Source organism: Dasypus novemcinctus, chromosome 4 (assembly GCF_030445035.2).
Source record: "Dasypus novemcinctus isolate mDasNov1 chromosome 4, mDasNov1.1.hap2, whole genome shotgun sequence".
NCBI classification, from domain to species: Eukaryota; Metazoa; Chordata; class Mammalia; order Cingulata; family Dasypodidae; genus Dasypus; species Dasypus novemcinctus.
In genome coordinates, this window is record NC_080676.1 from 77963957 (window position 1) to 77988168 (window position 24212).

General features: G+C 40.3%; 1 protein-coding gene across 21 annotated transcripts in view; it reads left to right on the forward strand.

Annotated features, from left to right (window-relative positions):
• PARP9 (poly(ADP-ribose) polymerase family member 9) overlaps positions 1 to 24212 on the forward strand; it is a 40577-nt gene that overhangs the window by 547 nt on the left and 15818 nt on the right. Inside the window, exons 1-9 of one of the 21 annotated variants that reach the window (XM_058295691.2) lie at positions 130 to 217; positions 2675 to 2747; positions 3458 to 3568; positions 4836 to 4880; positions 7358 to 7391; positions 9937 to 10784; positions 13058 to 13285; positions 14475 to 14693; positions 17216 to 17276. In XM_058295691.2, the coding sequence (XP_058151674.1) occupies positions 3500 to 3568; positions 4836 to 4880; positions 7358 to 7391; positions 9937 to 10784; positions 13058 to 13285; positions 14475 to 14693; positions 17216 to 17276 (1504 nt within the window). In that variant the 5' untranslated portion in view covers positions 130 to 217; positions 2675 to 2747; positions 3458 to 3499. Of the gene's footprint in view, positions 1 to 127; positions 2748 to 3457; positions 3569 to 4835; positions 4881 to 7357; positions 7500 to 9936; positions 10785 to 13057; positions 13286 to 14474; positions 14694 to 17215; positions 17277 to 24212 lie in introns of those variants that run through there. The other 20 variants (XM_058295693.2, XM_058295690.2, XM_058295705.2 and 17 more) reach the window with 20 other exon arrangements.

Below are 24212 nucleotides of genomic sequence, written 5' to 3' on the forward strand. Positions count from 1 at the left end.
CGTGGGCTCTGGAAAGACACGGTTTCTCGAAGCCCTCGCAGCTCCGGTCCCGCGGCCTGGGCGGGGGCGCGGGCGAGAACCCGGGATCCCGAGCCCGGCTCCCCACGCGGGGACGGAAACGGTTCAGATCCTTACGTCGAAGGAAATAAGTTTCTTCGGTGTTTGTGATTATTTTTTTAACTCTTATTGTTCTTGTTACTTTCCGGAATTTTTTTAGGTAAGACTGTTCATCTGCTTTACGACCTTTAGCGGTTACCTCCCTGCAGCTCTATCCTTTAGACCGGCTGTGGGACGACTTCTGCCCTCATTCTCTGATTGGACCAACAGTACGGAACTACTTGCTGCTGTGTGTACTAGGGTGTAAAGATGAGAGAGGAGATCTTGGCCCCAAGGGTTGGTGAAGGAAGGTCTCCTTGAGAGTAAAGAATTAAGATCTCTTTGAGGGCCACCAAGGGGAAGTTTCCAGGCGAATCTTAATTAAGGCGTTGGAGAAGGGGTGAGAAGGTGAGGGGTGTGGGAAGGAAGGGCAAGGGGTGTCAGGGGCACCGAGGAACCCTGAGACCTAGGAGGAGGTGGCATGGGAGGAGGAAGCGTCTAGGTCAGTGCTATGTGGTAGAAATAGAATGCCAGCCACATAGGCAATTTAAAAAATTTCAGTAGCCATATTTTTAAAAGTGAAAAGACACATGAAATTAATTTTAATGATAGGTTAAGTAACAGTGTATCCAATCTAATCGTTTCATGTAATCAATATAACAGTCTTATTAATGAGGTATTTTATATTGTTTTTATTATACTGTCCTTACAGTCCAGCATGCATTTTACACTTAAAACACATCTCAAACTAGACTAGCCTCATTTTTAAGTGCTTAACAGCCACATGTGGCTGGGTGGCCCACATTAGGCAGTGAAGATCTAGATGGTAAAAGGTCTTGATCAGTGGGAAGAAACTGAAATGTTGTAAGCAAGGGAAGCTGTAGAGTGACATGCAAGATTTGCATTTTAGAAAGATATAGCTGACGATGTGAAGTACATATTTCCTCTCAGGAAAATAGGAGGCAAAGAGGCCAAAGGTAAAGTTTTTGCACATGGCCTATAAGACTAGAAATTGGTCAGTCTCTGTAGAGAGCAATTTGGCAGAATTATCAGACTTACAATTGCATATACTTTATGATTCTGCAGTTCCTTCCACCCTTAGGATTTTGTCCTGTTGACATATTAGAATCTGTGTGAAGTAACCTGTGTGCAAAGTTGTTCTTTGCTGCCTATTTTATAATGGTTTGGAACTCTGTAGATGTCCAGAAGTAGGGGACTAGTAAATAATTTATAGTATAGCTATACAGTGGAATACAATTTGTAGTAAGACCAATGAGGAAGCTCTCTATGGGCTAATATGAAAAGATCTCTAAGATACATTAAGTGGAAAAGGCAAGATGTGGAAGGGTGTGTATAAGACCTTTTGTGTAAAAATCCAATAGAAGGTTACAGGGGACAAATAACAGATAATGTTTGTTGTATCGAGGAGGGCAATTTAGTGAGGGGGTTGGAGTGAGGTAGGAGGGAGACTTTTATACTTTTTGAATTTGAACCATGTTAATGGAATACTTAGTCAAACAAAATGTAAAATTAGATACTTTTAAATCTTTAATAAGAATGTGTTGCTTTAGCTCAAGCAAGGTGGTGCTAAGGCCCTGAGGTTAGGCAGTGCCAGTGGGAAAAGAAGGTAGAGACATTTTCAGGTGGTTAGGACCCAGTCACTGTTTGGGTATGGGACAGAAGAGAAGATTCAAGAACAATTCCTAGGTTTCTGATTTGAGTGGGTAAATGGTATATTATTTCCTGATCTGCAGAATCCAGGAGATAGAACAAGGATTTTTTGGAGGGGGAAGGTGGTCACCTGGGGACAAAGGGATAATGGGCTAACCCGTTTTGGAGAGGCTGAGTTTGAGGGAGTCTATAGAATATCCAGGTGGAGTTAAAATGTGACTCATGAGAGCCGTAGCCTAAGATAGATTTGGGACTCATATTTGCAGTCTGTGAGTTGAAGCATGGGAGTGACTGAGATCACCTCTGGAGTGTACGTAGGAGAGAATTGCCTCTGAGACAGAATCCTAGGGCAAATAACTCAGGGGTGAACAATGAAAGTGTATCCAGGGTAAAGGCCTGTAAAGGCAAAGTGAAAGGTAACAGGAGAAGCAAGGAAGATGGCAAGCAGAAGCCAAGAAAGCAGAACTTCAAGAGGCAAAGAATGAAATGCTATAGAGAGGGGTCAAGTAAAGACTAGGATAAAAGATAATCTTTGGGATTAACCCTATGGAGGTTACCCATGTGCAGTTTCAGAGGAACACTAGGGTGAAGCGAGGAGACAACTGTGGGCTGAGCAGGCAGGTGGACAGGAGAAGAGTCACCTTTCCTTTCTAGAGGTCTGGCTGAACATGAAGAGAAAGAAACATAGCAGGAACCAGTGATGAAAAGTTGGAAAGTCTTTGGTAATTACTTTTGTTTTGAAAATGGAAAAGATTGAATGTCTGGGGAATATGCTCCTTTTTTTCTAATTTCTTTGGGACTAAATGAATGCCACCACCACTTCCCAGTCTATACCTTGGCTTTTGGGGTGTGGCGACAAGAACAAATGTAGCAATATTTAAAGCAAAAGTCCACTTGAAATCCACAGCCAAAGCAGATACCAATTCTTCCTTCTTTTGTGAAAACAGCAGTGCCCTCTGGAAACTCCTGTTCCTCAACATGTAAGTATAATATTACTCTACTGCTGCATATAGTTTTACAGAATTTTTCTATTGCAGAGTCCTTAGAAATAATTTCAGAGGCCTGATAGCAACAAGTGTGGGCAACTATGTCTTTAAGCATTTTCATCCTCATTCTTCTAAAAGTTTACAATCTTTAGTTCCTGTTATATGAAAAATCACTAAAATATAAGTTTTCTTAGGGTTTTTGGTTTTTTATCCAGATATTCCCCTTTCTAATCAGGTCAAAGTTCTTTATCACAAACTCATTATTACACCCCCTCACAGGCAAGTTTCCTTTTTCTTCACTCTCTGGTGGCCTTGCTTACTCATGAGGCTGATTTCCTCAGTGTTCTTAGAACACTGTACTCAGTCTCACCACTTTGTATCATCTTCCTTTTCTAAATATGTAAAAAATCTCTTCTATCCTTAAAACCTGGCTCTAGTTTATCTTCTCCATAAAGCTTTCCCTCCTCTAGCCCTTACATCTCTTTCCCTTCTCTGAACTGCCATAATGGTTTCATTTGGAACCCCTCATGTAAAGAATAGGTTAAATAGTAACAACATTAGCAGAACTATTGTGTGCATCTTCATCAATGAAATTGGAAACTGCTCAAGATCAAAAATCATGTTCAGTCCTCATATTGTGTATTTCTACCAAATTCCCTAAGATGCTGGTCATTGCTGATTGCATCCTTTCTATTCATTCCTAGAATTGGGTCACTGTGTCTGAGAACGGCAGTCTACGGCAGTCTATGCTTGGAAATGTTAAAGAGTATAAACATTTAAGGAGCCTAGGAACCTGGAGGATGGATTTAATCATGGTAAAAAAAACCATAAATTTATATAATTCATGAACCTGCATCAGCACATGAGTAGTTCTTCCTAAAATAGCAAGAAACCTGGAGTCTTTCTTTACACCTGACATTCTTGTTTAATTTTAATAGCCCAATAAAAGTTTTCTCCATGTTATTTTTTTTTATTTGCACCATATGGGAAATGATAAGCCAAGAATATGCCAACCTAATCAATAATCAGTGTGGGGGTGGATGATTTTTAAGTGTTACCTCAGTATCATTTTGCATTTAAAGCCTTATTTTCTCCAATTTTATTATAGCTAGCCCAGATCTTTTTGGTTACAGTTTGTGTGGAATATCTTTTTCCAACCTTTCACTTTCAGCCTCTGTGTCCTTAGGTCTAAGGTGAGTATCTTGTAGACAGCATATAGATGGATCATATTTTTTATCGATTCTGCCAATCTGTGTCTTTTGTTTGGGGAGTTTAATCCATTAACAGTCACTGTTATCACTGTAAAGGCAATACTTACTTCACCCATTTTTTCCTTTGGTTTTTATATGTTATATCTTATTTTTGTCCCTTTTTTTACCCTTTTAACTACTATTACTGATAATCTTCATTTCTACACTCTTCCAAATCTCTCCTATCTTTTCCTTTCAACCTGCAGAACTTCCTTTAGAATTTCGTACAGGGCAGGTCTCTTTTTAATAAATTCTCTCAGTTGCTATATGTAAGTATTTTAAACTCTTTCTCATTTTTGAAGCACGATTTTGCCAAATAAAGAATTCTGCACTGGCACTTTTTCTCTTTCATTATCTTAAATATACCACTGCCTTCTTGCTGACATGGTTTCTGATGAAAAATTAGCACTTAGTCTTATTGAGCATCCTTTGAACATGATACTTCTCTCTTGCTGCTTTCAGAATTTTCTCTTTATCTTTGCCATTTGATGTTCTGTTTAGTACTTGTCCCAGATTTATTAGGACTTATTCTGTTTCTAGTCCATTGTGCTTCTTAGATATGAATATTTATGTATTTCATGAGAGTTGGGAAATTTTTGGCCATTATTTTTTCAAATATTCTATTTGCCCCTGTAGCAGTTTGATATGGTTATGAATTCGAAAAGTAGATATTGGATTATATTTGTAATCTAGTCTGTACCTGGGCATGATTGAGTTTTTTTTAAAGATTTATTTTATTTATTTATTTATTTATTCCCCCCACATTTCCCGTTGTCTGCTTTCTGTGTCCATTCACTGTGTATTCTTCTGTGTCTGCTTGTATTCTCATTAGGCAGCTCTGGGAACTGATCCTGAGACCTTCTGGAGTGGGAGTGAGGTGATTACTCTCATGTGCCACCTTGTCTCCCTGTTCTGCTACGTCTTCTTATTTTCTTTCTTCTGTGTCTCTTTCTCTTGTTGTGTCATCTTGCTGCGCCAGCCCTCTGCATCGGCTGGCACTCCTGCATGAGGCAGCTTTCCTGCATGGGGTGGTATTCCCATGCAGGGCAGCGGTTCTGCGTGGGGCCGCATTCCTGTGTGGGTCAGCAGTCTATGTGGGCCAACTTGCTGTGTGGGCCAGCTTGCCCTCACCAGGAGGCCCTGGGCATTGAACCCTGGACCTCCTACATGGTAGATGGGAGCCCAATTGGTTGAGCGACATTCATTTCCCGTGATTGAGTTATGGTTAGGGCTTTGATTGGGCCACATCATTAGGGCATTGAGTCTCCACCCCTTGGTGGGTAGGGACTCACAGATAAAAGTCATGGCAAAGGACAGAGTTGAGGGTTTTTGATGTTGGAGTTTTGATGGTGGACGTTGATGCTTGAAGCCTTAAGCTGGAGCCCTGTGAAGTAAGCTCACAGAGGAAAGAGAAGCAAAACCCTGGAAGGGAGGAACCCAGGAAGACTGAACCCTTGCAGACGTCGGCAGTCATCTTGCTCCAACACGTGAAAATAGACTTTGGTGAAGGAAGTAAGTTATGCTTTATGGCCTGGTATCTGTAAGCTCCTACCCCAAATAAATACCCTTTATAAAAACCAACCAATTTCTGGTATTTTGCATCAGCACCCCTTTGGCTGACTAATACAGCCCCCTTTCCCTTCTCTTCTCCTTCTGGAACACCCACGGTGCATTCATTTATACATTTCATGCTATCATTCATTTTCCTGGGACCCTGCTTATTTTTTCCCCATTCTTTTGTCTGTAAGATTTTGAATGTCCTATCTTCTAGTTTGCTGATTCTTTCTTCTACTTGTTCAAATCTGATGTTGTATGTCTGTAGTTTTTTTTATCTTTTCTATTGTGCCTTTCATTCCCATAATTTATTATTCTTGGCATGCTTTCAAAATCTTTATTCTCACCCAGTGTCTTCTTTCTTTGACTTTATTTTGTACACCTAATAATTGAAAATATGAACAATTAAAAACTAAAAAGAAAACACAGTTGAATAAAAACATCCATTTCTCAATTAAATGACCCAGTGTCTTCTTAATATCCTTTATCTTTAGCCACACTTTCCTTCATATCTTTGAATTAATTTAGAAGATTTGTTTGAGCATCTTTGATTAGTTGTTCCAAATTCTGTGTCTTTTCTGGCTTTTTAATTTGTTCCTTTAACTGTTTCTTGGAATGGCTTGTAATTTTTTGATGATGTCTAGGCATATGCTTCTCTTCATGAGTTTTCTCTGATGGTCAGTTTCTCTCTGTTGCCTAGGGTTTTATTTGTTGTTGATTGGCTTTGTGTTAAGGTTCTTCTATTTTTCAACCTCCAATGGGTGGTGTTGAAACAATGGCCAAAGGAATCCCTGTCCAAGGCAGGCTAGAACCATGATTCAGAACTGGGACCCAGCAATCCAAACATGATCAGAAGCCATGCGCCGCACTCGACTGTGTCCCCCTAACCTGTTGCTGAGAAGAAAGCCTCCATGTTCCTCTGTCAGCAACGAACCACTGACTATATCTAAGGCTGCTTGCCTTGAGAGTGGGAGATGGGTGCCAGCCATTGCTGCAGAGCTATTTACTCACAGTTTTGTGGTTTTTTTTTTTTTTTTGCGCTTCAGCTTCTCAGTTTCCCCATTCACCTCTTTCCTGGATGCTGTACAGTGCTTTCCTCACCTCTGGAGCCCCAGATCCATTGTGTCAGACAGTTTCTGCTTGTCTACTACCTGTTTGTGGAAGGGGCAAGGGGGGTTGAGAATATGTTCTGTAACTTTCTACTCCACCATCCTCCCTGGAAGTATTTCTCAGGATCACTTTGATTCTCTTCCCTCATTTGGCAATTCTGCTTTTGCAGGTTGGGGAAGGAGGAGGATAAGGAAAGAATAAAAACAAGAGAATAAAGAAGAGACACCTCATTTGTTTTAGCTGAAAATTTCATATTATGGCTGTGCCATGAAATAGACCATCAAAAGTGGGTTCTGATTGGTGGATGGGGAGAGGTAACTGCTGAGGCTCATGTTTCCATGTACTCTGTCTTGAGAAATCCCACAAGCTTTGAAGATTGGAAGCCAGTCTAAGAGTTTGGGGTCATTTTGGTCTGTGCTCTTTGGGCCTTGTAAAGTATTAATCTCCAACCCTTCATCTCATCCCAAAACAAAAGTGTATTAGCCTCTAGGGAAGTGGGATAGGATCTATGTTTGCTGAAACCTGTAATATTTTAGATGTTTCAGGTACACAAATGAAAAAGCAGCCACCCCCCACCTCCCAAACCAGTACATTTAGTAGGGTTTCTTTTGCTTTGTCCTTATTAGTTATATTTATTATAGTAGTAGTCAATCAGTTTCAAGTTTTTTTTAAACCATTCTCTTTTCACAGGTCTCTGGAGGAGCAACTTACAATGAAAAATCAGGTAGGATAATTTTACTCTCGATCTTGTTTCAGAAACTCTTTGCTCAGAACTTTCCCCAGTGGATAAAGGGGAATACAGAAGGAGAATGCCTCCCCTACAAGTGCTCAGGTACGTGATTGCAGGGCTTTGTGGAGATCCCAGCAAATGTTTCTGATGGGGGACTGCTTCAGGCATGCTTACTTGGTCCCCTGATGATCCTTTCCTTTACCCACAAAGGAACCACAGCTCTACAGATGAAATTGGCCAGAAGAGGTGACTCACTAATTGTCCATACTCAACAGGGGCTGTAAGAAAGCCAAATGGAAACTGCCCAATCCTAGGGGTGGCCCACTTGAGATTTTTAATCAAAGTTGAGTTCAATAGGGCCTGACTACTAGCTTGCTGCTTCTAGTGGGTAAATGAGGCTCTTTTTAGGCAACTTAGATAGTAATGGTAGTTGAAGTAAAATGCAGTTAATTACCACATTTCATCTATTTTAGGTTGCACTTTTTTTCACATTTGAACATCTCTGAAATAAGATTATCCCCTATCAATCAATGGTGTGCAAAGTTTAATTGGCATCATTTTCCTTTCTCAGTGGCTTATAATATGATATCTTGGGCTCCGTGCAATAGTGTCACAAGCTGGGTTCTCCAGGAAGCAGAAGGTGGATGGAGTTAGGAGTGAAAAATTTTCATTGTGTAAGGAAAAGGGAGGAAGCAGAATTGGACAGGTGGAGCTATCAGACTATAGTGAAAAGCTGACAGTCTCTGCCAGCCTGAGATTGCCTGTTAGAGGAAACCCACATTGGGCATCAGTGGCCTTGCTTAGTCCTTGATGGGGGCCACCCTGAAAATAGGGTGACCCTGACTTGAAAGAGAGTAGTGACCCTGTAGGGGTTAACAGCTAGGGGTTGTCAGCTAATCATATTCCCCCCTTTTCATGCCCAAACTGAAAGGGAAATCTGAGTAGCACATCTTCTTGTGTGCCATATACAGTAAATGATTTTTAGTCAGTTTTAATTCCACTAAAATGGTGCCATGAAACCACAGTATTATGAAAAATAACTTTTAACTGTAGCAGACACTCTCAAGGTACTCTTGTCTATTTGCTGAACCGATGCCCCCAGGAGCAGCCTCAACCAATGAATGACTGATAGGAGTTGGATAAATATCCCAGCTCCTTTAACACTCTGGTGGTATAATTCTGAGACACATGCTGTACTTTGGCTCCTGAAGTTCTCCAGTGGAGTTAAGCCCCATTTGCTTGGCAATATACCCTGAATTCATTTTCCTCCATTCCCTGTTTTACTTGCCCACTCCATACCTTTCACCCCTGGTGTTTTCTTGCTGTCATCTCCCAAATAAACTACTTGCATTAAAATCCTTGTCTCAGGCTCTGCTTCTGAAAAGAAGAGTAAGACACCAACAAAAGCAGAAGAGTTATAAATAAAACGTCCACATATTTTTGACTCATTAGTCCTTTCTGATATTTGTGCCTTAAGCATGGGTCTGCCAAATCACTAATAGAGATTTTAAAAATTCATGAGCCCCCCATACACACAGGTTTCTCACCAACATCATTGTATCATAGTAGCTGCCACATACTGAATACTTATGCCAGGCACAAGACTAAGCAGTTTACAGGTGACCTGCTATTGAAAACTCTTGGATAGTCTCGGTCTAGTTATATGTCTAGGTGAGAAGAGTAAGGATGGGGACTAGAGGAAGTTAATTCGTCTTCTGCAAATAGAAAACTCTATCTCCTGGAATTACTTCCTTTACAGAGGAATACTTGCTAATTTCTCTATTTTAAGAAAAAAAAATTTATTAGAAAAGTTATAGGTTTACAGAAATATCATATAGAAAATACAGAGTTCCCATATACCACCCCCTACAGTTTTGCCTACTTTTACATTAGTATGGTACTTTTGTTATAGTTGATGAAACAATATTATTATAATTATGCCATTAACTGTAGTCCATAATTTAAATTAGGGTTCACTGTTTGTGTTTTAAGTCCTATGGCTTTTAAAATATTTTTATTCTAGTTATATATATATATATATATATATATATATATGACCCAACATTTCCCCCTTTAACCACTTTTTTTTTTTTAAAGATTTATTTATTTATTTAATTTCCCCCCTCCCCTGGTTGTCTGTTCTTGGTGTCTATTTGCTGCTTCTTGTTTCTTTGTCCGCTTCTGTTGTCGTCAGCGGCACGGGAAGTGTGGGCAGCACCATTCCTGGGCAGGCTGCTCTTTCTTTTCACGCTGGGCAGTTTTCCTCAAGGGCGCACTCCTTGCGCGTGGGGCTCCCCCACGCGGGGGACACCCTTGCGTGGCATGGCACTCCTTGCGCGCATCAGCACTGCTCATGGCCAGCTCCACACGGGTCAAGGAGGCCCAGGGTTTGAACCGCAGACCTCCCATATGGTAGACGGACGCCCTAACCGCTGGGCCAAAGTCCGTTTCCCCCCTTTAACCACTTTCAAATGTACAATTCAGTGGTTTTAATTATACTGTTTGCTCATTTCTTTATTTATCTTCTCTCCTTTTTCAGAGACTAACACTTTTGGAGGAAACTATAATTGGCAAATTCCTATTAATCACAACTACTTCAAAATTTTACAAAATAATGAAAGTCTTCTGTGTGAAGCTCTCCAGAACAAGTTTGGCTGTATCTCGACCCTGCACTCTCCAGCCCCAGGAGGTAACACCAAGTCTTCGCAAGTCTTCAGAAAAAAGCTGGCTCCTGGGATAGAGGTGTCTGTCTGGAAGGATGACCTTACCAGGCATGCTGTTGACGCTGTGGTGAATGCAGCCAACGAAGACCTCCTACATGGGGGAGGCCTGGCCCTGGCCCTGGTGAAAGCTGGCGGACCTGTAATTGAAGAGGACAGCAGAAGCCATATTGCCAGATTTGGTCAAATACCAGCTGGTCAGATAGCCATCACTAGAGCAGGGTGGCTTCCTTGCAGACTGATTATCCATGCTGTTGGGCCTCGGTGGGTGGCAAAGGATAAACAGAGATGTATCCATGAGCTGCAAATGGCCATTGAAAATATTCTGGATTTTGTCATCTACGGAAATGCGAACATTAAGACAGTAGCAGTTCCAGCCCTGAGCTCTGGGATTTTCCACTTCCCTCTGGATTTGTGTACACAGACCATCATGGAAACTATTAAACTTTATTTCCAACATAAGTCAATGGCTGGTGATTTGAAAGAAATACACCTGGTGAGCAATGAGGACCCTACTGTTGTTGCCCTAAAAACTGCTTCAGAATGTATCCTAGGAAGCAATGAGCTAGGATCCTCAGTGAGTCAAGAAGCCATCCCTCCTTCCAGTATCATGGTTGTGAACAACTTCACTCTCCAGATTGTGAAGGGCCACATTGAATGGCAGCAGGTAAGTCTTTGTTTCCATTCTCTTGCACTGCCAGAGAGGAACCCTGACCTGTTAATTACCTATTAAGGGTTGGTTTTTTTTGTTTTTTGTTTTTTAGTATATACTATTTGAAACACTGTATAGAAAGCATCTTATTAAGGTTAGGAGTGTGGACTTCAGAGTCAGACCATCTAGATTTGAATCTCATTTCTACCATTTACTAACTGGGTGACTTTAATTAAGCAAGTTGCTTTATCTTTTGGTCCTCAATTTCTTCACTGAAAAATATGTATAATAATAGCATTTATGTTTTGGAGCTGTTGTGAGAGTGAAGGAATCATTGCATGTAAAGTGCTTAGAACAGGGCTGGCACATGGAAAGTATTTATAAATTATTATTGTTATCACTGTTATTCTTAGGTACCATGAGGAAAGAACAGTCTTTGACCCCAAGGAACTTAAAATCTAATTGTGTTCTTTTTATTTTAAAAAAAATTCTGTCTTTGAAAACTCTGAGGAAGAAAACCATCTGAACATTTCTAAAGCAACCTAGCAATAGTAAAAAAAAGTCTTAATATGAAATATATTCATAATACCTAACAGTATGTAAATTTGTAACAAGAGTGGAGTCTAGTGGACCAAGAAAGGTAACTTCAGAATATGTGAGTTTTTAATCTGATCTCAAGTTGTGATGCATATGAATTGGCAGGAGGGGAGGCCTTCTGGGTAGATAGAATGTCTTAATCAGAGAGACATGGAGGAATTGACAAATAGAAAATAAACGAGCTTGGATTGAGTCAGGGGACCCATCTGGGGCTTTAAGTCATATTCTAAGCGTATTGCTCTGCACCAGGAGCTGTGGAAAATACATAGTATAACTTAGCATTTTGTTGGGGTTTCTTGGGCACAAAGACCAAGGCCCTGGCAGGAGAGCAGGGATTCAGGGTAACAGTGAGCCTAGGTATTTCTGAGCTACTGCAGTTCGCCTTCTAAGCAGAGAACACCTTGAGGATGGGAACCATGGCTTGTTCATCTCTGTAGCCCTGGGACCCAGTCTGGGTGTGCATCTAGATGTTCAGAAAATTATTGATGAATAAGTATAGGGGACAGCAAGGAGTAGGCACTGCAAGGTGGTGGTGGGAGAGGGGGAGGGTGGAAAATATAAGGCCATATTCTTTTTTTCTGGATCAGTGGTATCATATTTAAGACTCTCCTGTGTCTGCAATCAAATAGACTCATTCATAAGTGGAAACATATAAGGATATAGTTTGCCTATGAGACAATTAAAAGGAAGACTGGGGATCACAGGTGCAAGGCCTCAGACTCTGGGAAAGGAAATATTTATTTCAGAAGCCATTAATATGCCAACTTAAAGAAAGTAGATACATCCTAGTTAACTTAACCTTTAATGGAAATTTTATTATTTTTATTTATTGCCCAAAACAATAGGAATCTTAAAATTTCTGAAGGATGTCAATGCATCCAAATTGCTAATTCTGACTGCACTTTCTAACTGAAGTATTTATTAACATCTGTGAGAAATACTCAAGTTACCCCCAAAGGGAGCCAGGGTCATCAGGATGATTGGGAAGATTTGGACATGAGGATGGGATATGGTGGGGTGGGGTGGGGTGGTGGGAAGTAGGAAGAAGGAGAAGGACACAATCCCTTATAGCTCAGCTCTAAAAGCTAACTAGGAGATGATTTTACTTAAAATATAGCCCATGTATATGTGCAGTCTGTTTCTGAAAGGACAGAGGAAGAACTAGTAAAGTGGTTGCCTCTAGGATAGGCAGGGGTTCAGTAGGGGGTTGGGGGCCAGGGTATGCGGGCGACCTGCTTTTCACTGAGGAACCTGTTTTCCTCATTGGACTATTTTAAACCAGATATTATATTATCTTTAACAATAAAGACATTAGGAGGTAGACATTTCCTGAGAAATGTTATTTTCTCTGTTTAAAATAAAACAAAGCTATTGAACATAACAGGGAGTGCTCAGAATCTGGAAGTGTGGGAGGTGTAAGCCAAGAAGGGCTAATAAATGTTTACAATAAAAATTACGCCATCCACATACTTTATGTAATTTTTTAATAGGACAAACAGTTTCATGGCAATCAAATAATTACTTTTTGAAAATAGTAGTTTCTATACATTTTTAAAAGGTATTTTGGTGGATTTGGGATCTTCAAAAAGTATTTTTCAAAGCTCTTCAAGGAAATAAAGATTTACATTAGTAATTTAAGAGGAAGAAATTTAACAATGAGTCCTATCCCTTACTTTCCTTTTCATTTTCAGACGGATGTAATTGTTAATTCTGTAAACCCACGTGATGGTCTTAGAAGTGGAGCTGTATCCTCGTCAATTCTAAGACAGGCAGGAAATGAAATGGAAAAGGAATTTTCTGAAAAAGTGGTGAAAACATCTGGAGATTCCCAATTACTAGTCACAAAAGGATTTAAATTGGCATGTCAGTATGTATACCATGTATTGTGGTTTTCAAAATACGTTGGACAACTAAATCTGGTAAGATCAAAATAAATTTCTCATTTCGTAGCTCCATAGTCTATGCAGCCTTTGTTGAATTTCCATCATGTCATTACATTCATGAAATATTGTCAAGTGGTATAGTCCCCTTTTTTACAGCTGTACTTTGAAAATCTGAAATATGGGGACTAGTTGCCGCAAGCTATCCTAAAAAGTTTAATTTAAAATGTCACCTAAGACATGTCTAAATTTTAAGTGGGTTAACTGCAGATAGACAGTGAAACATCATGGTTCTGGTGCTCTGCATACCCATTCACTTTACTACAGCCAGTGACCCTGTGGGCTTTTTCTTAAGTGGGCATGGGGTACCTCAGAGAGCACTGAGTTCTATATAGTCCCTCATTTCACTCTGCGTGTTGAATTCCAAGAGGAGCTGAAATTTCCCTCCCAGCTCCATTCTGGCCAAATCTCTCCATTGCCTATGGTCTCTTTCCTCCTGTGACGGTGATAGAAATTGGCTATCTCGCCCATTCTCCACCTGCGGCACATAAAATACAAGCAATAAAAAATAAGGCATCTCACTCAGGAGTGGAGAAAGGGAAGCTTAATCCCTTCCTCTGCTTTTGTTTATTTTTTTTTTCACCATTTCTCTTCTTCTCTTGGCTAGAAAGCTCTCCGAACTCAGACTGGTTCTGCAGTCACTCTCTTCCCTCAGTTTCCTAAGGTCCTTTCACAGACAGCCTTCCCATATTAGTATTCAGTATGGATGTTGGGAAGTTTAAATCAGTCAAAAATATTAGCACTTCACAAGAGGATATTACATGACGGATCTTAAAAACATTGAATTAATGCTGCCTTCTTATTTTAACCTCTACCTCCTTTATTAAACACCCAGGAACTCTTTATTTTGACCTGGAAGTGGGAGGTGGTGAGTGGGAATGAACCGATGGTGGCTTTTTGACCTGGGAGATAGGCAAAGCTACCTAAACTGGGAGAAATCACAGTACACAAATGTCTTGAATAGCACAAAATGGACTACTCACTTAACTTGAGTTTCTTAGCCCTTTCATTTCTCAGCATGGGGCCTTTCTACCCTCTGAGGAGGCATGGGTATGGCCCTGGTAGAGAGTGGAGGTTGGCACTGTAATATATGGGCAGAGTCAAGGGGAAAGTAAAGTCTTATTTTTAACTCAAAGGCTGATCTCCTAAAATTGTGGTTCTCTTACAGGCGTTGAAAAATGCAGTGAAGCAGTGTTTGGAAAAATGCCTTGAGCTAAAAATTACTTCCATTTCCTTTCCTGCCCTTGGAACTGGAATCATTGGTATGGAGAAAAGTGCAGCAGCAAAGATTATGTTTGATGAAGTTTTAGTATTTGCCAAACAGCATTTGAAAACACAACTCCTGGTAAAATTTGTGATCTTTCCTGAAGAACTGGTAACATATAAGGTAAGTTAATATCTCAAAAATGTCCTACAGTTCTTAATTCATTTCTTCATTCAACATCTTTTGAGTATCTCCAGTGTAAGACAGGGGGCTAGATGCTGTACATGTGTGGTGTTCTAACTTGGTAAATTTAATTTCATATATTGTCCATCTTTTATCTAGTAAAGAATGTCATTATAGAAGACATGTTTACCCTACTACTTGGCTTTTCTCTTTTTCTCTTTTGTCATTTATATTTCTCCCCTTAGAGGTAAACAACAGCCCAATTTCAGTTTGGGGTCCTCTGCTTTCTCTTCTCTCCCTCTAAAAGCACAACTGTCCTTATGACTTCTGACAAAACCTCTGCAAAGTTCTATCTTTGGAGCCAATTCCAGAGTCACATCCTCAACCTTCTCTCATTTCCAGTTGGTTGTCTTACTCAACTGTCTTAAATATGTTGGATTTGAGACAAATCTCAAATCCAACATATTTAAAAAAATTCTTCACCTGCTCCTCTCCAATAAATTTCCCCTCCCAAATCTCCATCAGTCTTAGCTTTGTCTCTTACTGGACAAGTTAGTTTACCCATCTGTGCTTCAGATTCCTCATCTTTAAGGAGCTGTTGTAAGGATTAAATGAGTTAGTACATGTAAACCCCTTGGAACAGTACTTGACACAGTAAGCCTTCCATGAAGGTTAAATATTATTTTATCATCTGTATTGAGCTATAGTTCTTTGAATGCTGAACCATATACTACATTAAGTTAGTTGCTTATTATCTTTGCTTCCCAACTTGATTATAAATTCTGTAACAGAAGAGGTGTATCTGGCTACTTTTCTATATCCCCAGAACTGCCCTCAAATCAATCTGTTTTTTCTTGACTGGTCTGTAGCTGACCTCAGCAGGAAATCCTGGTGGTCCAACACCAGGTGGAGGGACATTTGTGCAGGGAACTATGTCTGTCTGTCTGAATGCAGAGATCTGTGTGTCCAGCTATACCTCTGGCCTTCTGATAAACACATCTTTTCTTCCTAAATAAGTCTCATAATGAGGGATATGCTATACAGGAAGATTAAAGGGCAATTTATACAGGTCCTAACAAGCAGCAATATCTTGGCAGGGTCCCTCCAGAAAATGGATTTGCTAGACATCCAGAGTTTACTTGGATCAGGAAGGCTAACCTACACCAAACTCAGTAATATTTGTATCCACACATTCATATTTCCAATTTGTGGATTTGTAGTGAGGAAATAATGCCACAGCTGACTGAAATCATTATTTCATGATGATAAGGGTCCTAGATGGATCTAAGCATCTACCTATAAATGGTGATAGACAGTTGTTCATTTGGTTATTTAGCAAATATTTATTGAATATCTACCTTGCACCAGGCATGATGTCTCAGAATAAGAAACATCTGTCTAGGAATACACTAATGATATCCCACAGATCAGGTGTTGATTATGCCTGGACAGACCTGGCAAAACGCTGGCAAATTCTTGCCTTTGGGTGCACTTTTCCAAACTCCTTGCAGATCATCTGCTTGTCATCTACCCACTTTCTTCTATGTTATCAATGCTGATATACAGGTTACTTTCACATTCAATTCCCAAGCCTTACTTAGTGATTTCTAACATTGTGACTCATCCTGAACATGTAAAGTGACTTCTGAGAGCTGATTTTTATCCATTGCATATGGCAGCTCTTATTAGTCGATCAGCAGATAATGTTAGCTCTATCATGACCTCTCTAGGTACTGCATATGATAACATCGAGGGCTTTTTGCTTGGAAATAGCAGCTGCAAATTCAGTTTATGAGGAAAATGTCCTACAGATTAGTAAATGTCATTGTTAAAGTTCAGATGCAAAGTAAAATCTGATCTTTACCTCATTTACCATCTAGGAGAGATGAGTTATTCAAGTAGGTCCTATGTTAAAGGATCCGCATGACCATATCAACAAATCTTTGTCCACAGACTGTATTTTGATAATAATTGTACCAATAACTAACACATTTTGAATGCTTACTTTGTGCCAAGCACAGTTTTAAGCACTTTTCAGGAATTAACTCATATAAAGCAGATCATTTATTCAATCTGCACACAGAGTTTGGTGTGAATGTAACTTTAAAAGGAATTTGTGTTTTATTAATTACAAGAGCATCCGCTCACATTTCTCTTCATATAGCCACAGCTCCTAGTTCAGTGCCAACCAAATACGTAAAAAGCAGGGCATTAATATCTGTTGAATGAATGAATGTATTTTGCTTTGGAATATACATTCCACACCTTGTTTTTCATTCCAGATTTTGGTTTTCTTTCTGTTTTTCCTATACTTGCATCCTCTAAATGTTTAATAGATTGTGGTGCTGCATTTGCTATTCCCTGGTCTTTCCCACAGTTTGTGGCTGTGGTTTGTGACTTGTGGCAGTGGGAATGGGGACTGATGGGGTGAGTTCAAGTGTGGTATGTGCAGTTAGAAGGATTTTGATGGCAATGGGTATAAGCCCTGCTTATGACTCTCTGCTCTGTTTTGCTTCTTGTAGACATTCATCAGTGAAATGGCAAAAAATAAGTCCAAGCAGCTGATTCCCAGCAATTTCAGTGGTAAGAAATTCATGGGCCTAAAAGTAGAGTCTCCTACCATGAGCTCATTCTATTCTTGGGTATCTGAACTAATGGAGGGGAGAATAATAATAAATAAGACAAAATATTTAATTGTATTCCTGCTCAGATACCAGCCTGCTTTGTACTTATCCATGATTCTATTTTTGCTCTGTCCAGTTTCATGATATGAACAGATAGAGGCTAAGTTACAGCAAGTAATCCAGTATGGGTAGTTCACTTGCAAATAATTAAGAGATATGTAATTTTTTCCTAAAAAAAATTAAACCCTCCATAAGCTAGCTAAGCCAGTCATTCTTTCTGCTTTGAAAATCTAAATGGGGTTACTCATTAGTAATTACAGAAAACACATCTGAGTAATATCAGATAAATTAGTAATTACAGAAAACACATCTGAGTTAACCTGATGCTTCCCGAACCTGACTAATCGCTGGAATCATGAAGAAAACTTCAAAAACAAGCAAACAAAAGACAAAAATATAGGCCCCAGCCAGAACCTTATTTAGGAACTCAATTTTGCTTCTGAGCCAGGTTTGCTGATGATTGCCTTAAACCAATCCTGGTTGTTGAGGGCTGGGGAAGGATTAACTTTGTTTCATAACTCCTTTCCATTCGCGGAGTTTGAGTGGATTGAGATGCAACTGCTTCATGACAACTAGGATGTGAATTTCTGAAGTCTTTTACTCTATAGTATTCTGTAGATGTTAAGAACACTAGCCAGGGAAGCAGACTTGGCCCAGTGGGGGAAGCGGACTTGGCCCAGTGGTTAGGACGTCCGTCTACCACATGGGAGGTCCGCGGTTCAAACCCCGGGCCTCCTTGACCCGTGTGGAGCTGGCCCATGCGCAGTGCTGATGTGCGCAAGGAGTGCCGTGCCATGCAGGGGTGTCCCTGGCATAGGGGAGCCCCACGTGCAAGGAATCCTCCCATAAGGAGAGCTGCCCAGCGCGAAAGAAAGTTCAGTCTGCCCAGGAATGGCGCTGCCCACATGGAGAGCTGACACAACAAGATGATGCAACAAAAAGAAACACATTCCCGTGCTGCTGACAACAACAGAAGCGGACAAGAAGACGATGCAGCAAATAGACACAGAGAACAGACAGCCGGGGCAGGGGGGAAGGGGAGAGAAATAAATAAAATAAATCTTAAAAAAAAGAACAGTAGCCATTCAGCTAGCACTAGAAACTGATATTCTAGAATGATTTGCTGGGGAGTGGATGTAGCTCAGTGGTTGAGCTTCTACTTTGCATATATGAGGACCCAGATTCAATCCTCAGTACCTCCTTTATAAAAAAAGTGATTTGCTTATGCTCTTTAATAGAAGAGTTCACTTATGGATGTTTAGTGGTCTAGCAGTGCTGAAAGTGAAGAAGGGGGAACTTTAAGAGTTCCGGTTTGGGACCCTGGAGTTTTGATTTGTGTGCCTATTTACTTATTTGTGAAAAATGATAATGACAGATTCTTTTGAACATCATTGGAGAGTAATATGTAAAATGTTCAGGAAATTGTAAAACATTAAACCAATGCCAGGGGATAATAATGGATGAGAGGATAGACAAACTCAGGTGGTAGAGAGGAGGGTGAGATTCCTTCTGAAAGAAAGGATCAAGACCAGCTTCATGGACAAGATGGCTCTAAGTTGGGCTTTGAGGATGACAAGACTTTGAATGGCCAGCGTCGTTATGATAAAGCACTGAAGGTGAAGAAAACTCACAGGGACAAACAAATGTAGTTAGTGTTTGGAGGAACCATAAGGGATCCAGGATATCTAGATAAGAGTAGGATTTTTAGGTGAGGATAATATAGGAAAGGAATATACAAAAGTCCGTATGTCAATAATCTGAATAATGAAAGTAATTGTCACCATTTAATTATTCTTGAGGACACTGAAAAGGAATTATCGCATAGGACAATAGTCAATAATGATTAATGATGATCTCAGATCATCAAGTAAAGGTTAAACTATTTAGGAGGTCGGGAGTATGTTTTCCTAAGAAATATTTAGTTAATAAATAGTTAAAATTAAATGTTTTGGTTCTAGAAGGGTGTCCTTTTGTGATATGAATAATTTAGTTACCTATCATTTCTCCTGATAATGATGGATAACTGAAGTATCAACTGTGTATTGTTTTTTTCCCCTATGAAGTAATGTAAGCTCACAGTCAGATCAAGGGTTATAAAAAAGCACACCTGAGAAGCGGACATGGCTCAACTGATAGAACATCTGTCTACCATATGGAGGGTCCAGAGTTCGATCCCCAGGGCCTCCTGACCTGTATGGTCCCACACATAGTGCTGCCACACGCAAGGAGTGCCATGCCATGCAAGGGCACCCCTGCGTAGGGGTGTGCACCCAACAAGGAGAGCCGCCCTGTATGAAAAAAGTGCAGCTCGCCCAGGAGTGGCGCTGCACACATGGAGAGCTCACGCAGCAAGGTGACACAACAAAAAAGACACACAGTTTCCTAGTGCCGCCTGATAATGTGAGTGGACGCAGAAGAACACACAGCGAATGGACACAGAGAGCAGAAAACCGGGGGAGGGGAGAAAAATAAATAAAATCTAAAAAAAAAAGCATACCTTCAATTTAAGAACCCCTGCCATTTCTGTTGTCTAAAACATTGCCTTTTTTTAAAATCTTTTTAAAAATATTCTTTTTAATTTTAATTTTTTAAAAGAAACTTAGATTACATAAATGCCACGCAAAAAATATAGTGGATCCCCATATGCCCCGCTTCCTAGCCCTCACACGTTTTCCCACATCAACACCATCCTTCATTAGTGTGGTACATTTGCCACAATTGATGAACACATCTTGGATCATTGCCACTAAGCAATGATTATAGTTTACATTGTAGTTTACATTTCTCCCACGCATTTTTGCAAGTTTTTACAAGATATACAATGGCATGTATCTGTCATTGCAATATCATTCAGGATAATTCCTAAGTCCTGAAAATATCCCCAAATTACACCTATTTCTCTCTTCCTCCCCTCAGAATCTCCAGTGGCCATGGCTTCCACATCCATGATAAAAATTCTTCCATTGCTAAGATCACAAGTCTACAGTAGAACAACTGTACGTCTACTCTAGTCCATCGTCCATTCCCCAATCCTAAGGATACTGGGATGGTGATACCCACTGCATCTCTAATTGAGAGGGGGCTCAGATCCCATGGGGCAGATGGATCGGACTTTGTTGCTTAAAGTTGCAGACTCTCTCTGTTCCTTGAGATTATCATTGTCAGTCATCAACTCCTTGTTAGTTGTCGTGGTTAAGTCCAGTGAATTGGAGAGTAGGTGTTGCAAGTCTGTTGAGATTCAGGGCCTAACTGGCACATGTACAGCCCATAGATTTAAGTCTCTTGGACATACAACTATCAACTATAGTACTAATTATAGATTCAAATAGAAGATCAGCAGAGTCATGTGTAGGGAAAAGACAACTGAGTCCAACTCTGTTACACTGGGGAGCATAAATTTCAAAGCAGGGCCTACTGGCAGGGCACCAAACTCCTGAGCTGTCTGCCCTGCCTATAGTATCTGGATGTCTCCAGAGCCCTCAGGAGCCCTGCTATTTGAGGTAATATTTACTTTGGTAGTCAATGAGTTCCTGCTGAGATGTGCCTAAGTGTAACCTCTGAAATGACCTTCTAACTCACTTTGAACTCTCTTAGCCATATAAACTTATTTGTCTTTATCCTTTCCCTACTTTGGTCATGACTTTTAATTTTACACAGAGGAAGGCTATCATCTTTCTCTCTTACTTCTAGGTCTGTCCTGGTAATTTATAGCTCCTGGTTTCACTCAGGGGAAAGATGCTAACTGCCACCATTGTCGTGGATCATTCACTGGAAGATAGCATTGTATGATGGTTTTCAATGTGAGCTCTGGAATCAGACTGCTCACACCCACTTTTCCATGGCCCCTACTTACTGGCCCTATAACCACGGGGCAGTTATTTAATAACTCTCTAAAATTAGTTTCCTCATTCATAAGATGGGGTTTCAAATAGTTTATTTCGTAGGATTATGAGGCTTGAATAAACTACATGTAAAGCACTTGGAACAGTGCCTAGAACAAAGGAAGTGCTCAACTTTTTTCTCTGAAAATGTATTTCTGAGATCCATCCATGTAGCTAAAGTTCATTCCTTTTCATTGCTATAATAGTATTCATTTCTGAAGGACATTCAGATTGTTTTCAGTTTTCTTCAGGTAAAAAAAAGAATGTGAACTTTCTTATACATATTTCCTGATTCACAAGTGCAAAGGTTTCTTTAAGAAACTATAATCTAAAACCTATAGAAACCTATAATCTAAACTTATAGGAGTGGTTTTTCCAATTTTATGCCCCTCATGAATACAGGAGTTCCAGTTGCTCTACATCATTCGAATCCAACACTTGGTATTTTGAGACATCTGAATTTTTGCCATTCTGGTAGAGATTATTCATTTTCCTGATTACCAATGAAGATAAGTATGTGTGTGTATATATATATATATGTCATTTCTCTTTACTTTTCTGTAAAATTTTTTGCCTAATTTACTACTATGTTGCTTATGTTTCTCTTAACGATTTGAGAGAATTCTTTATATATTCTAGCTACTGCCTCACATGATTTTTCTCATCAGCTGGTGCATTGCTCATTTTTGCCATTTTGGTTCAAAGTTTCCCTACTCCCTCATGTCATACTTATCTTTACTCCTTGTGGAGGAGGGCATATGTGGAATGGGTTGGAATCAGGTCCTTTTTCCTTTTCTGCTGGGATGTACTATGTCCAGCAGCAGTAGCAGCAGCCAGGCCCTAAAATGCTCGTTGTTGAGGTGGAAGGGAGGATGCCAACTCCACCCTTAAACAGTGGAAGATCTGAAATGTCCTGTTATACACAGATAAGATATAAGAAGAAATCCAAGATAGTGGAATTATGGATATTTCTTCCTTTCATTATATTTTGATAACATTCCAATTTTTCAATAATAAAGATGTGTTATTTTTATAATCAAAAATAATTATTTTTTAAAAAAAGATCTATTCATTTCTCTCCCTGCCCCCTGCCCCGGTTGTCTGTTCTCTGTGTCTATTTGCTGCATCTTCTTTGTCCGCTCCTGTTGTTGTCAGCATCACGGGAATCTGTGTTTTCTTTTTGTTGCATCATCTCGTTGTGTCAGCTCTCCATGTGGGCTGCGCCATTCTTAGGCAGGCTGCACTTTCTTTTGCGCTGGGCGGCTCTCCTTACGGGGCACACTCCTTGCGTGTGGGGCTCCCCTACACGGGGGACACCCCTCTATGGCACGGCACTCCTTGCGTGCATCAGCACTGCACATGGGCCAGCTCCACACGGGTCAAGGAGGCCCACGGTTTGAACTGCGGACCTCCCATGTGGTAGACAGACGCCCTAACCACTGGGCCAAGTCTGCTTCCCCAAAACATAAATATTGAGAAAATTTCCAGGGAAGATGGCAGAATAGGGAGCTCCAGAACTAACTTTACTCTAAGAACAGCTAGTGGACAGGCAGAAACTGTCTAAAACAGTTCTACTGGGGCTACAGAGGCCAGGCTGGCACTGTACAGGATCCAGGGAAGAGTGGGACAAAGAGACTGAGAAACTGTGGTAATAAAAACTGTGAGTAACTCAATCCTCAGTGGCAGGGTGCCATCTCCTCCTCTTGAGTTGAGCTGCCCTGGATCTGGTCCCTGGCTGGCAGCTGTGGAAAGAGAGGGATGTGCAGGTTCTTCTCCCCAAAAACGGGGGAACATGTCCAAGTAGTGATCACTGCTTTTGATTGGTGCATTTAGATTGCTGGGTCCCAGCTTGGAAGTACTGTTTTGGCCTGCACCAGACAGGAACCAACTGGCCATTTCAGTCCTGTCCATTGTTTCAACCCCACCACTGACAGGGTGCCAATGGAGGTTTAAAGACACACACTACCTCCTAAGGGCTGCAGGGAAAAGTTTGCTGCTGGGCAGACCTGGAAAGTACAGCATCAGGGAACTGATAAAAAGCTTTTGGCATCTTTCCTGACCCTCTCCCCTGGGTCCTTTGGAAGTGGTCTGCACCCACTTCAGTAAGAGTAACTAAAAGGGTAAAATAGAGACAAAACCAAGATGATGTATAAACCCAAAGGATAAAATGGGTGGAGTACGTACTACCTTTACAGTAATAATTTTGAATGTTGATGGAGTGAACTCCCCAATCAAAAGACACAGACTCATCACAATGGATAAAAAGCATGACACATCTCAGTTGTCTACAAGAGACTCACCTTATACCCAAAGATACGAATAGGTTGAAAGTGAAACCAGAGTGCCCAAAAATACATGAGGTAAACACTGGCAAACTCAAGGGAGAAAAAGACACCTCTACAATAATAGTTGGAGACACCATTACACCACTCATCAATAGATGGAACATTTCGACAGTGGCTCAATAAGAAAACAGAGAACTTGAATAATATGATAAATGAGCAAGACCTAACAAACGTATACAGAACGTTGCACACCAAATCAGCAGGATATACATTATTCTCTAAGTGCTTATGGATCATTTTCCATGATAGATCATATGTCATTGTGTCATAAAACAAGATGCAACAAATTTAAAAAGATCGACAGTATACAAAGCACTTTCTCTGACCATAATGGAATGAAGCTGGAAATCAATAACAGATGGGAACTGGAAAATCTACAAAAATGTGGAGATGAAACACACATAAACAATCAAAGGGTCAAAGAGAACTTGCAAGAGAAATGAGTAAATATCACAAGACATGAAAACAGGAATAGATATCAAAACTTATGGAATGCAGCGAAGGCAGTTCTGAGAGGGAAATTTATAGCCATTAAATGTCTACATTAAAAAGGAAAAAAGAGCTAAAAGCGAAGACCTGACTGCATACCTGAAGGAACTTGAAAAAGAC